This window comes from Pan paniscus, chromosome 12 (assembly GCF_029289425.2).
Source record: "Pan paniscus chromosome 12, NHGRI_mPanPan1-v2.0_pri, whole genome shotgun sequence".
In the NCBI taxonomy this organism is placed as follows: Eukaryota; Metazoa; Chordata; class Mammalia; order Primates; family Hominidae; genus Pan; species Pan paniscus.
In genome coordinates this window covers 99,230,244-99,244,092 of record NC_073261.2, presented here as the reverse complement: position 1 = coordinate 99,244,092, position 13,849 = coordinate 99,230,244, and the positions used below count along the sequence as shown (strand labels likewise).

At 47.5% G+C, this 13,849-nt stretch overlaps 3 protein-coding genes across 12 annotated transcripts in view; 2 read left to right on the top strand and 1 right to left on the bottom strand.

The window, feature by feature from the left end:
- Nucleotides 1–6,323, bottom strand: part of SLC30A3 (solute carrier family 30 member 3) — a 20,800-nt gene extending 14,477 nt beyond the window's left edge. Inside the window, exon 1 of the mRNA XM_003827101.6 lies at nucleotides 6,122–6,323. Within this exon, the coding sequence (XP_003827149.1) occupies nucleotides 6,122–6,128 (7 nt within the window). The 5' untranslated portion in view covers nucleotides 6,129–6,323. The remainder of the gene's footprint in view (nucleotides 1–6,121) is intronic.
- Nucleotides 1–11,513, top strand: part of DNAJC5G (DnaJ heat shock protein family (Hsp40) member C5 gamma) — a 16,485-nt gene extending 4,972 nt beyond the window's left edge. Inside the window, exons 2-7 of one of the 5 annotated variants that reach the window (XM_055108133.2) lie at nucleotides 2,945–4,895; nucleotides 6,008–6,078; nucleotides 6,900–7,763; nucleotides 8,664–8,925; nucleotides 9,098–9,242; nucleotides 11,376–11,513. In XM_055108133.2, the coding sequence (XP_054964108.1) occupies nucleotides 7,651–7,763; nucleotides 8,664–8,925; nucleotides 9,098–9,242; nucleotides 11,376–11,443 (588 nt within the window). In that variant the 5' untranslated portion in view covers nucleotides 2,945–4,895; nucleotides 6,008–6,078; nucleotides 6,900–7,650 and the 3' untranslated portion in view covers nucleotides 11,444–11,513. Of the gene's footprint in view, nucleotides 1–2,944; nucleotides 4,896–6,007; nucleotides 6,079–6,377; nucleotides 6,499–6,899; nucleotides 7,764–8,663; nucleotides 8,926–9,097; nucleotides 9,243–11,112; nucleotides 11,183–11,375 lie in introns of those variants that run through there. The other 4 variants (XM_055108131.1, XM_055108132.1, XM_034952829.2 and 1 more) reach the window with 4 other exon arrangements.
- Nucleotides 9,268–13,849, top strand: part of TRIM54 (tripartite motif containing 54) — a 29,802-nt gene continuing 25,220 nt past the window's right edge. Inside the window, exons 1-2 of one of the 6 annotated variants that reach the window (XM_055108130.2) lie at nucleotides 11,295–11,530; nucleotides 13,695–13,849. In XM_055108130.2, coding sequence (XP_054964105.1) covers nucleotide 11,530; nucleotides 13,695–13,849 — 156 coding nt within the window. In that variant the 5' untranslated portion in view covers nucleotides 11,295–11,529. The other 5 variants (XR_008624397.1, XM_063595025.1, XM_055108129.2 and 2 more) reach the window with 5 other exon arrangements.

The following is a 13,849-nucleotide window of genomic DNA, read 5'->3' as shown; positions in this document are numbered from 1 at the left end:
TTAACCTAAATTTGGGGAAAAGAATGAGTCTACAGTCTTACAAATAGTCGTAACATTAACAGAAATGGAGAAACAAACAAAAAAAATAGTCTGGGGGCAAATGATGAATTCAGATTTTAGCGTGTGTTTTTTTTTTTCTTTTTCTTTTTCTTTCTTTTTTTTTTTTTTTTTTGGAGACAGAGTCTTGCTCTGTTGCGAGGCTGGAGTGCAGTGGCACGATCTCGGCTCACTGCAACCTCAACCTCCCGGGTTCAAGTGATGCTCCTGCCTTAGCCTCCCGAGTAGCTGGGACTACAGGTATGTGCCACCACACGCAGCTAATTTTTTTTTGTATTTTTAGTAGAGACGGGGTTTCACTGTGTTAGCCAGGATGGTCTCGATCTCCTGACCTCGTGATCCGCCTGCCTCAGCCTTCCAAAGTGCTGGGCTTACAGGTGTGAGCCACCACACCTGGCCTTTCTTTTCTTTTTTTACAAACCCTGCATGTGGCATCCAATGGAGTGTGGTTTTGAGGCAATGGAACACTGGCATGTGGATGACACCAAAGCACAGTTGTGACAGCAGAAGCCATGGGTGTAGACTGACTCTCTAAAGAAGAGAAGAAAGAGCACAAGCAGAAGCTTAAGGACCAAACTGCAGAGAACATTCACAGTCAGAATTAGCCAGGCATGGTGGTGCACACCTGTAATCCCAGCTACTCAGGAGGCTGAGGCAGAAGAATTGCTTGAACCCAGGAGGCAGAGGTTGCAGTGAGCCGAGACCGTGCCACTCTACTCCAGCCTGGGTGACAGAGCAAGACTGTCTCAAAAACAAAAAATAAAAAAGAAGAAGAAGAAGAAAAGAAAATCCAGTCAGGACATAAGAGAAGGAAGAGGACCCAGTAAGGGAAACAGCAAATGTATCAGAGATGTAGGAAGAGAACCAGAGAAATGTGCAGAGCTCAATAAATGAGAAGATAGTTGGTGGGTTAAACAGAAAGAAGTGATTTAAGGGCCAAAGTCTCTTCCCAAAACATAACCTGATGTTTTTCACTCCATTTAGTCATTCTGCCTGAAATTTTATCTGTTATTCCTTTTGCATTAATGACAATTAATAACAATTAAGAGGGTGAGGTATTAACTATCTTTTCACTATAATCTAAATTACAGTGTTTTAATAAGATTGCTTTCTATCTACCCTGAGGGATGAGATCATTCTATGAAAGCAATAGTTTTTATTAGAAGTATTAAAACAGAGGAAATGAGAGTGGTAATTTTGGAGTTCTGGCTGCTTGGGAGGACTGGGGGCGGTGTTTTGGATAGCCAGAGGGCAGCATGACGGCACTGGGTAGGAGAACAAGAAAATGGGGCTCTAAGAGGCTGAGGAGAAGGATGTAGAAGCATGGAAAGACACCAGTAACAATTTGCAAATCTTAGGGAAGGGGAAGGACCCTGATTTTTCCTTTCTTCCCAGCGACAAAATGAAATGCAACCTCTCTCCTTATAAAATCAGGAGATAGGATAGAAATAGCTAGTATAAAAACAATAGTAATAATAATAAAGCATGTGCCTCGTGCTTTATTCAAATTTAATCCTCATAACAACCCGAAGAGACAGACACTATTATCTCCAGTTTACAGGTAAGACAGGTGCTGTTAGCCTAGTGTTGGGTCTGCAAAGTTTGGGGTTGCAGGTCAGAGAGGACAGGGACATGAAGCAGTCTCCTTTCTAGCTGAAAGCCTTCCACCTCCCATCCTGAGATGTCTGGCCTGGGAAGCAGAGGCAAACACAATTGGGTGGGTGGTGGTGGTTTTGGTCACATGTAGTATACATGCCTTCTGCTGGGGGAGGGGAAAGAGGAACATTACCTGACATCACCCATGAGAGGATGTGAATATCCCCCACAGCTTTGGTCTGTCTGTAGATTTGGATTTTAAAGTAGGAAGGAACAGTCACGGTGTAGATACTGAACTTGGAGTCAGAAAACTCAGGTCAGATCTCACTGGATAACCTTAAGCAGGTCAATCCGCCTTTCCGGGCTGCACTTTCTTCAATTATAAAATGAAGGCGTTGGATTCAAGTTAAATCTCTGAGGTCCCTTCCAGCTCAAAAACTGTACAATTTGAGAACCTGGTGGTTGAATGTGACAAATTGTGATCTCTCTCTCTCCCACTGCATATGTTCCAGAGCGTGGTATTTTGGGTATAAATATGCCAATGTCTGCTGTCTGTATGTGTGTGTATTCCAGCTATATGACTAAAACTTTAGTTGTTTGTGGGTAAACAAGGGATGCTTCTTCGTTTTCTCCATGAGAGACCAAATGGCTCTGAGTGGTAGTAAACAAAAAGATCACTGACTCAAGGTATGATGGGAGGGCAAATGATCCAAGAAATGGTTTTAGTCTGTAATCATTCTTTGGCAGTTATTTTTGGTTTTTTACTTTCATTCTTTTTAAAACCAAATCCAATTAAGTCTTGACATCAACCCTGTGAAATGGCACAGGTTTTTATAGAAGAGGAAAAATAGACTCAGAGATGAAATGATTTGTCTAAGATCACACAGCCTGTGAGGGCCAGAGCCAGAGCTAAGATCTAGGGCTTCTGACCCCTGGCTTGTGTGTTCTTCCTAGGACTGAGCTGGGTGTGAGAAGAGCCCAGGCATAGAACACTCAGTCAAAGAGGCTCTGGTTTCTAGGTAAAGGCAAAGAGGAGAGCCACTGGCCAAAGGAGGCCAGGCCGACTGGGCCGTGCTACTCCCACCTCTGCAGCTTCCTGGCTGAAGTGACATTCTATTCAGAGCAGAGCCTCGCAAGACTTACAGATAACGGCTATTTCAAGAGCTATGAACTGTGATTAGTTAGAATGTCAGAGGGCCATGATAAGAAGTGAAAACATTCTGCAGCCTCTGTCAAGATGCGAAAGGTGTTTACTAACTCTTCTCAGAACCGAATTTGCCTTCTTTCTCAGGGCTCACTTCTATGAAGCAGGGATGCAATCGCCTCTCGGGTTGTTGTGAGGATCCAAAGAGATAATTAGGTAGGAGTGTCTCGGAAAAGCCTCACACTTTTGCTTGTTCATTCAACCAACCAACATTTACTGAACACAGGAAGTGTGTTAGGAACTGGAGGGAATACTAAGGCAAATAAGAAACGGGGAGTTCAGGATCACGTTATTATCTCCCCTCTCACCTTTCTGTATCATGGTTTCTTCTTGTCTAGGACCATATGAGGGAAGATGGGCCCTGTAGTCTTGTCCAATTCCCTAGCTAAGTGCTTCTGTCCCAGGGAATTCTGAGCCCAACCTCCAGGTTACATTGGATCAGCAGAGGGCCCTCAGCTATAGCTCATTCAAGAAATCATTCATTCACTCACGTGAGCCAGGCATGGCTCTAGGTGCTGGGGATACAATGGTCAACAAACAAACAAGGTCCTTGCCCTCGTGGAGCTGTCACCTGGGGAAGGCAGCTTTTTTTTTTTTTTTTTTTTGAGACGGAGTCTCACTCTATTGCCTAGGCTGGAGTGTAATGGCACGATCTCGGCTCACTGCAACCTCCGCCACACCCAGCTAATTTTTTTATTTTTAGTAGAGACAGGATTTTACTATGTTGGCCAGACTGGTCTTGAACTCCTGACCTCGTGATCGACCCGCCTCGGCCTCCCAAAGTGCTGAGATTACAGGCATGAGCCACTGCGCCTGGCCAACAGCAGCTTTTAAATCAATATGCAAATAAACATATGTTCACCAGCTGGGCGTGGTGGCTCACGCCTGTAATCCCTGCACTTTTGGAGGCTGAGGCGGGCAGATCACTTGAGCTCAGGAGTTCAAGACCAGCCTGGGCAACATGATGAAACCCTGCCTCTACCAAAATTATGAAAATTAGCTGGGCATGCTGGTGCATGCCTTTAGTCCCAGCTACTTGGGAGGCTGAGGTGGGAGGATGGCTTGAGCCCAGGAAGTTGTGGCTGCTGAGCTGTGATTGTGTCACTGCACTCCAGACTAAGACCTTGTCTCAAAAAAAATATATATATATATGTATATGGATAGATATAGATACATATACACTGTGTGTGTGTGTGTGTGTGTGTGTGTGTGTGTATTTGCAGGCTGTTATGAGGAGAGACGAGTAGAACCCAGTTTAGAAGGCCTCTCTGAGGAGGCCTGAACCCTGAAGGATGAGAGGTCAAGCCCTCCAGGCAGAGGGAACAACATGGTCAAAGACTCTTGAAATGGGAGGGAACACGATGTTTTCAAACAACTAACAGGAAAGAGGAAAGCGGTGGAGCAGAGCCCAGAGCAAGCAGGACAGTGGTTCCAGAAAAGATTGGAGAGGGAGGGGCAGGACCACGCTGGGTCTTACAGACTGAGGCAAGGAATTCGCTACAAGTGCACCTCTAATGCCTTCTGCTCTCTCTACCCAGTGCTGGGGAAGAAATGAGCTGGTTTGTTCTGCTAGTTCTGTCCTCCCATGATAGTCATGAAAGCTTGGGGGTTAAAGAAATCTGGCATGAGACAAACCACCATAAAAAAATTATCAGCTTCAGCTTCTTTTTAAGTGAGTGACCTCTAAACTCATCTGACCCAGAGACTATGGACCAGGTGGATAATGCAAAGGTCTTCATCCCCTCTCCCTGCACTGATCACAGGCCTACAGAAATAAATTCATTAATTCAGCAGTCATCATCATGTCTGCTACAGATGGACTCCTTAGTTCGTTTGCTTAGATGGTTCTTGAGGTGGAATACTGATTTACAAGTGCACCTCTAATGCCTTCTGCTCTCTCTACCCAGTGCTGGGGAAGAAATGAGCTGGTTTGTTCTGCTAGTTCTGTCCTCCCACGAGTCATGAAAGCTTGGGGGTTAAAGAAATTTGGCATGAGACAAACCACCAAAAAACATTATCAGCTTCAGCGTCTTTTCAGGTGAGTGACCTTCGAGGGGGCTGGCGCAATGGGGGTTGGCGCAATGGCTTCAAGGAGGCTGGCACAATGGCTCACGCCTTCAAGGGGGCTGGCGCAATGGCTCACGCCTGTAATCCCAGCACTTTTGGAGGCTGAGGCGGGTAGATCACTGAGGTCAGGAGTTCGAAACCACCCTGGCCAACATGGTGAAACCCCGTCTCTACTAAAAATACAAAAAAAATTAGCCAGGCATGGTGGCAGGCACCTGTAATCCCAGCTACTTGGAAGGCTGAAGCAGGAGAATCACTTGAACCCGGAAGGCAGAGGTTCCAGTGAGCAGACATTGTGCCACTGCACTCCAGCCTGTGTGACAGAGTGAGACTCCACCTCAAAACACAACAAAACAAACAAACAAAAAAAACCTACAAGGTGAGGAAAATGTGCACAAATAACTGTAATAAAAGGAAGAGAGTGATAAAAGCTACAAAAAGGTTAACAGATAAGCATTTTCCAAGTAACAAAGCTTTTTCTACTACATGTTACAGGAGCCATTGAGTGCTCTTGTAAAGAAAACCAGCACTACAAAGTAGTAAATTATAAGTGATGCAAACACTACCTCCTATAGAAACTCGCAGGAAGGGAAGCCAGGTAGAGGCATGCTCCCATGCCAGCAGGTGGGGATACAAATCCTCCTTCTGCTACCTTTCCAGAAGAAAGTTAGCAATAGAGATCAAGAGCGTAAAAAAAAAAAAAAAAAAAGAAAAGAAAAGAAAATCATTTCGACCCAATAATTCCACTTCTAAGAATGTATCCTTAGGAAAAAAAATTAGACATTTGTTCAAGGATTTCTGTTGAATTTTCCTTATAAGGTTATTATATTATCAAATAGAAACAACTGAAACAGCCAAGTTGGGTTACATTATGGGACATGCTCATGATGGCATCATATTTAAGTGACGTTTTTGAAGCACGGTAGTGACTTTTGGAAAAGGCTCAATACATCATTTTAATGAGACGTGCAAACTCATCATTACGATATACTAGGAGAAATGCTTTGACAGACGAAGTGGGAACAACTGGGAGAGTGAATGATGGAGTGTCAGGAACAGGGGCATATGAGTTGGGTCTTCCAGGTTGTGGAGGTGTTTCCGGGTGGAAGAGAAGGAGGGACCAAGCGGAGAGCCCTAAGTCCTGAAGACAACTGGTAAGGTAACACACCTCTTAAGAAGGGCATGCAGCAGCCATACCTCTCATCCGCCACGGTCAGCAAACCCATTGTGTTTCCTGGAGTGAGTTGGGCCATCAAGATGGGTGGTGCCCTCCTGCTGGAGAAGAGGGGCTCGGTGGGAATCCCTGCCCCAAGGCCTGGCAGCAACGCTCCTCCGCTGCCCTGGGCCGCAGGCCTGCTAAGCCTTCCGCTCTCGCTTCCCTGCGCGCGAAATAAGTCCCAGGGCCAATGTGGCCTCCCCACCCAGTGCTTCCGGGGGCGCCAAAAAACGACCCGCCCAGACCCTCAGCGTCGACGCTGCGCGCAAGCGCAGTCAACTGCTGGACCCGGCCGGTGTGAAGTTTCACACCCAAAAGGATGAAGGGCACCCACCTGGCTTAAGAGAACGACTCCCAGGTAAAGGGCCAGACCCAGGTGAGGAGTCGGCACAGGGCCAGAGGTGCCCTGCACACTCAGAGCTCTCCCTTTGAGCTCCTTGCCTTGCTCGGTTCTCCTGGGCCGCAGGCGTCTACCCTGCTCTCTGGGGTTCTGCTGCCTTTTCCTTGCCAGGTCTTTCCCACAGCAACGCCTTTTCTCTTCCTTCTCCAGCCTCTGAGTCCTCTTCCTCCTCTCCCCACTGTCCCACCTCTGAGGGACAGAAGTGGGGTGGTTTGAGAGCAGGAGACTGGAGGGAAGAAGCAAGTCCGGGCCTAGCTGCAAGCACTCCCCACCCCCGCCCCCGCCCCCGCCAGGCTCTAGGACACTTGACTTCTGTTAGGCCTCACACGGTTTGGTCTGAAGTGTTTCTCTCTTAATAGTTGTGGATCGGCGAGGCTCAATGGCTCACGCCTGTAATCTCAGGACTTTGGGAGGCCGAGGTGGATGGATCACCTGAGGTCAGGAGTTCAAGAACAGCGTGACCAACATGGTGAAACTCTGTCTCTACTAAAAACACAGAAAATTAGCCGGGCGTGGTGGCGTGCACCTGTAATCTCAGCTACTCGGGAGGCTGAGGCAGGAGAATGGCTTGCACCCAGGAGGTGGAGGTTGCAGTGAGCCGAGATCGCGCCATTACACTTCAGCCTGGGCAACAAGAGCAAAAAACTCCGTCAAAAAAAAAGAAGTTGTGGAGCTGTCTGATTCCTGATCCTGTCCGTTCAGGCTGGGGCCGCCCTGGTCTTTCAAACCCAGCAGTGAGCTTGGACAGACCCAGAGGTGTTTACTCCAGGTAATAGGAGCTCTAGACAAAATCAGGCTCTTTTCCTGGCTTAGACCTCTCCTTGCTTACAACACCTCTAGGATGTGGGATATCTAGAGGTCTGTGTAGCTGGAGGATGCTGGGAAATGTGAGGAGAAGATGTTTCCTCCTTAAAATTGGAATCTTTCTGATCACCTGAATTCTCCTGCTAGCCACAAATCCCACTCACTCTTATCTTATCCTTGTCCTTCTGTCATCGTTTACCTGCCTAATCCCTGAAGGTAGTGAGTTTCCTGTCACTGGAAGTGCACTTCTCGGTACCCTTACTTGTAGAAGTTCTCACAGATGCTGCTTCTCCTCTGGCTCAGATCATGTCTACTGTGAAGGAAGCAGCACACTGGCTGTCCAAAAGTGAGATGAGCGTCTATGCAGTGCTGGATCTTAAGAAGGGCGCCTCACCTGAAGACATCAAAAAATCCTACAGGTTCAGACCTCAGCCCTTTATTGATCCTTGGAATTTCCCCCTTAAACCTTTTTCTTTCTGTATCTCTTTTGCTATCTGACTCTTCTTCTTTTTTTTTTTTTGAGAGAAAGTCTCGTCCTGTCACAGCAGAGACAGAGACTATTGAGAGTGCAGTGGCACGATCTTGGCTTACTGCAACCTCTGCCTCCCAGGTTCAAGCAATTCTCTCACCTCAGCCTCCTGAGAAGCTGGGACTACAGGCGTGCACCACCACGCCTGGCTAATTTTTGTATTTTTAGTAGAGACAGGGTTTCGCCATGTTGGCCAGGCTGGTCTCAAACTCCTGACCTCAGGTGATCTACCTGCCTCGGCCTCCCAAAGTGCTGGGATTACAGGTGTGAACCACTGTGCCTGGCCTACAACCCGTTTGTTTGTTTGTTTGTTTGTTTTGAGACAGTCTCGCTCTGTTGCCCAAGCTGTAGTGCAGTGGTGCAGTCTCAGCTCACTGCAACCTCCACCTTCCGGGTTCAAGTGATTCTCCTGCCTCAGCCTCCCGAGTAGCTGGGATTACAGGTGCCTGCCACTATGCCCAGCTAATCTTTTGTATTTTTGGTAGAGGCAGGGTTTCACCATGTTGGCCAAGCTGGTCTCAAACTCCTGACCTCATGATCCGCCCACCTCGGCCTCCCAAAGCGCTGGGATTACAGGTGTGAGCCAGTGCTCCCAGCCCTATGACCCATTTTTAAGTTCCAACAAGCCCTCACTTTGGGGCCAAATGGCACCATCACCCTCTTCATTATAGTATGGGAAGGAGTTTAGACCTTGGATGCTTGCCTCCATCCTTTGTACCACATCTCATGCATTCCTTCTGCACTCTCTAGAGACTAATCCATGTCATTCATCGTAAGTCTCCTTCCCCAGCCATTCCGCATTGCTTCCCCACCCTCCTTTTGGGTATCGCCTGGGTAGGAAACTGGCCTTGCGGTATCATCCCGACAAGAATCCAGGGAATGCTCAAGCAGCAGAAATATTCAAAGAGATCAACGCAGCTCATGCCATACTGAGCGACTCTAAGAAGCGGAAAATTTACGACCAGCATGGCTCATTGGGAATATATCTGTATGATCACTTTGGTGAAGAAGGCGTCAGATACTATTTTATTCTGAATAGTTGTTGGTTCAAGGTACACAATTCTCCAGGTCCTTTAAGAATAAGGAAAGAAGGGTGACCTTCCTTTCCTTATGACAAATGCTTCTGTTGTCTCATTTTCTGGGTGCCAGGAGGATTGAGGGAGGGAAGCTTGAGCAGTCATATAGAAAACTGCTGGACTGAGGCCATTCTCGCCTACCTTTTAGACACTTGTCATCCTGTGTACCCTGCTCACTTGTTGCTGTTTCTGTTGTTGCTGCTATTTTTGCTGTGGAGCACTTAAACCACCACCTGAGCAGGATAGTGGGAGGAAATATCAGCAGAATGTCCAGAGTCAGCCTCCAAGGTCAGGTAAGAACTGCAAGCAGGGACTGTGAGGTAAGAAATGTCTGGATTGGGAATGAAAGAAATGATTGGGGTTGGGCACAATGGCTCATGCCTGTAATCCCAGCACTTTGGGAGGGTGAGGCGGATGGATCACTTGAGGTCAGGAGTTGGAGACAAGCCTGGCCAACATGGTAAAACCCTGTCTCTACTAAAAATACAAAAATTAGCTGGGCATGGTGGCACCCACCTCTAGTCCCAGCTACTTGGGAGGCTGAGGAGGCAGAAGAATCGCTTGAACCCGGAAGGCAGAGGTTGCAGTGAGCTGAGATCGCGCCACTGCACTCCAGCCTGGGAGGCAGAGCAAGACTCCATCTCAAAAAAAAAAAAAAAAGAAAAGAAAAGAAAAGAAAGAGGCTGGGCATGGTGGCTCAAACCTGTAATCCCAGCACTTTGGGAGGCCGAGGCGGGCGGATCATGAGGTCAGGAGTTTGAGACCAGCCTGACCAACATGGTGAAACCCTGTCTCTACTAAAAATACAAAAATTAGCCAGGTGTGGTGGCGGGCGCCTGTAACCCCAGCTACTTAGGAGGCTGAGGCAGGAGAATTGCTTGAACCCAGGAGACGGAAGTTGCCATGAGCCAAGATCATGCCACTGCACTCCAGCTTGGGCAACAGAGTGAGACTCCATCTCAAAAAAAAAAAAAAAAAGAAAGAAAGAAATGATTAGGGGTGAGAAAGACCTGTGAAAATGGCAGGTTAATCCCTAAATATGACAATTTCAAGTCTTCAAGTCTGGCACTGGGACAAAGTGAAGAAAAAAAAAAAGATCAATATGTTTCTGTGCATCACACGACAAACTGACAGTTTGAAGGTAGTAGTGTCAGCTCCTGTTAAGCTAAGGAATGGGGTGGGAGAGTATGTCTAGAGAGGACAGTTAAGACAGATTTGAGGATGCAATTTTTGTTGTTGTTGTTTTGTTGTTGTTGGTGGTGGTGGTGTTGAGATGTAGTCTCAGTCTGTCACCCAGGCTGGAGTGCAGTGGTGCGATCTCAGCTCATTGCAACCTCTGCCTCCCGGGTTCAAGCGATTCTACTGCCTCAGCCTCCTGAGTAGCTGGGATTACTAAAAAATTAGCTGGCTAATTTTTTATTTTTAGTAGAGACAGGGTTTCGCCATGTTGGCCAGTCTGGTCTCCAACTCCTGACCTCAAGTGATCCACCTGCCTTGGCCTCCCAAAGTGTTGGGTTTATAGGCGTGAGCCACTGTGCCTGGCGGGATGCAATTTTTTCCATCTACTCAAAGGAAAGGGCCAGTTGCAGTGGCTTGTGCCTGTAATCCCAGCACTTTGGGGAGCCAAGGTGGGCAGATCACTTGAGCTCAGGAGTTTGAGACCAGCCTCAGCAACATCATGAAACCCAGTATCTACAAAAAAAAAAAAAAAAAAAAAAATACAGAAGTCAGCCGGTCATGGCAGTGCACACCTGTAGTCTCAGCTACAGGGGAGGCTGAGGTGGGAGGATTACTTGAGTCTGGGAGGTTGAGGTTACAGTGAGCTGTGATCATGCCACTGCACTCCAGCCTGGGTGACAGAGTGAGACCCTGTATCAAAAAAGAAGAAGAAGAAGGAAAGGAGGAGGAGGGGGAGGGGAAGGGAAAAGGGAGGAGGAAGAAGAACATAGAAGAGGAGGAGGAGGAGGGGAAGAGGAAGAGGAAGAAAAGGAAAGTCTGAGATCATTCCCATCCCAAATGAACTTTTATAAGCTGATTGAACTTGACACCAGCGCCACCTGGTGATGCTAATGAGTAACTGCAAGGTAATGGTTTTCTCATCAGTACACTACGAAAAGTTACTAAACTTTTGTATATGTAAACATATATATAATTCCATAATAGGAGCCAAACGTGACTTTAGAAGCGAGGAAAATAGCGAAGATGATTTTTAAGAGATGAAGAAGGATGAGGTATGTAAACGGAAAGTCAGCAGTAGTTATCAGATAAGAAAAGCATGTAAGCTAATGTCAGATGAGTCATTAGTAGAAGGTTTACATCCTTATAGTATGGACTATGTGTTTATATCCTTACATGTAGGGGTTTGCTTTAAGTTCTAGGTAATTATTCCTTCTGATTAATAAAGCGCCACCTTCTTCCGCCACTAGGTGCTGACCCAGTGAGGGTGCCTTCTGCTGCCCAGTCCCCTGGACACATTGAAGAGAGGAGCAAGTAGCCCTGTCCTGACATTGACCCTGATTTGACCCCTCTTCTTATAAGAATCTCAAGAATCTCTTCAGAAGCACTGATGACGTTGATCCCAGTAAGGACATCACCTCTACCCTTGGTACCACAACTCTGTATGGGGTTGCCCAGCTACTCTTCCTTTTAGTTGCAGTCCCAATTTTACTCCATCAGAAAGCAGCCCTCCCCTCCTTTCCCTTATGAGGTCTCAGGCAGTGGTGGCAGATTTTTCCTGAAGAGTCTTTTTCCTGTGTCTGCCTTGTTATTGGAACCAATGCCAGCTGGTAGGATCCCTGAGCCCCTTGGAATATCACCACCAAGAGCCTGATAACTGAGCAGGGTGGATCCTATCCCTGGAGCTGCTGCACCCGTTAATTCTCCCTTGTTGCAACTCTGTGTACCAAGAACCCCTAGCATCAGCCTCATTCCTAAGCCAATAACGCCTGTATGGAGTTGGTCTCACCTTCTGGTGCCCACGGCCATTGGCATTGCCAGCCTCATTCCATGCCACTATGAGTCAACTCAGGAAAACTGCGAGTGCATTTGAGGCTTAGGGGTAGTCATTCCATCTTTAGATTATCCTTGGACTTCAGCTACCACCACAGCATGCATTAGCCTTGGTCCTGTAGGTTAACTGAAGTTCAAACATCAGTGCCAGCTTGCCTCCATCCTTTTCACATATTATGCAGGCCAATTGACATATAATTTGTTCTTAAAAATAGGGGCATGAAATATGTGATCTGGAAAAGATTGTACTTTCTGGACTCTTTTCCCACTCTTGCCTCTTTGTGCTGCTGTTTCGTATCCTCCTCACACCATGTATTTCCCACCCACTCAGGGTCACAGCCTACTAATTCCTCAAACTTCTCTCCCTGGACTAGGAGAAAGGCTAAAGAATGTCAGTAAATAAAAGAGCTTTCATCCAATCGCAAGGCATATGTTACGCCCAAAAAAGACAAATTGTGTCTGGGGTAGAGAAAAAAGGCCTAAAGAAATTACTTCTTGGCCTTTTGGCTAAGATCAAGTGGAGAAAAAGACTTGTAGGAGAAAAAGAAGACCAGTGCTCACAAGTGGGGCAAGCCTGGCTTGGAGAGTAGGAGTCCTGGACAACTGTGGAGCTGGGTCAGAGGCTTCCCGGAGCCTTGTGATTATGACTTTGTCAGTGCTCTAAAATTTCCCTGGAGATTGATTCCCTGGGTGCCCAAAATAGGTCCCTGGCATTCAGGTCCTTTCTGCCCAGCTCACCTTCTCCCAATTTCCTAACAAATTTGAGTCCTTGGAGTGGCTCCAGGGATGTGTTCACGGACCAGAATCCCACATTTCCTCGGGGGCATGCTCATAGGTAGGTCCAGGCCTTGGCACAACAGTCATTTCTAGCCTCTTGAGCTTCTTTTCCTAGGGTGATATAAGAAAAGGCCAGGGAAGAACAAAAATGAGCCAGAGGTGTTGGACAAGAGGCTTGATGTAGTCTCTGGAGCTGCTGTTCTGAATCACACAGTCTTGAGGAGGAGGACCAGGGTCACTGGCTGAGCCTGTGGAGGAGGCAACCGCTACTGACTCTAAGTCTGGCAAGATCTTTCCTCCCACCCCGAGCTATGTATGGGTGCCTCTCACACAGGCAGATTTAGATTCTGTGTCACTGTCCTGGAAGAAGGGCCCAAGCCAGAACAGGGGTCCCGGGCTGAGAAGAGCCTTCAGAGTGAGAGGGCAGCACCTTTGCTGACCCACCTTTCACTGTAAGCAGTGGCACTCACCCCTGCCCTTGCTCAAGGGAGTCACCCATTCCTGAGTGAGTCAGGGTCACTCACTCCGTGACAGCTGTGGCTCGCCTTACATGAGCTAAATTGGGAATTGGAATGTCATGCAGATGCCCCTTGTCTCCCCACCCCCACAGTAAAATTAATCTGCTCTCTGGGGAGTAAGGGACAAACAGTGCTACCCACAGAGTGAACAAGAGAGAGTCATTTGGGAAACAAAAGGAGAATTTTACAGAGAGAGAGGGATAGCTAAAACTACGTGAGCCTGGTGAGGGTGCAGAGCAGAAAGTAGAGACTGTCCGAAGACTGCTATCTGGGACGAGACAAGTTGTTAAAGGGACAGGAGAGAAAGCAGAGCTATTTCAAGAGTGAGCCACAGAAGGGAATCCAGAGGCCATCTAAGCGAGGAAGGGTCTACAGGCAGTGAGTGAAGGCCAGGAGCAGGGCCCAGGCCAGGCACGACCACCGAGGGGATGAACTTCACAGTGGGTTTCAAGCCGCTGCTAGGGGATGCACACAGCATGGACAACCTGGAGAAGCAGCTCATCTGCCCCATCTGCCTGGAGATGTTCTCCAAACCAGTGGTGATCCTGCCCTGCCAACACAACCTGTGCCGCAAGTGTGCCAACGACGTCTTCCAG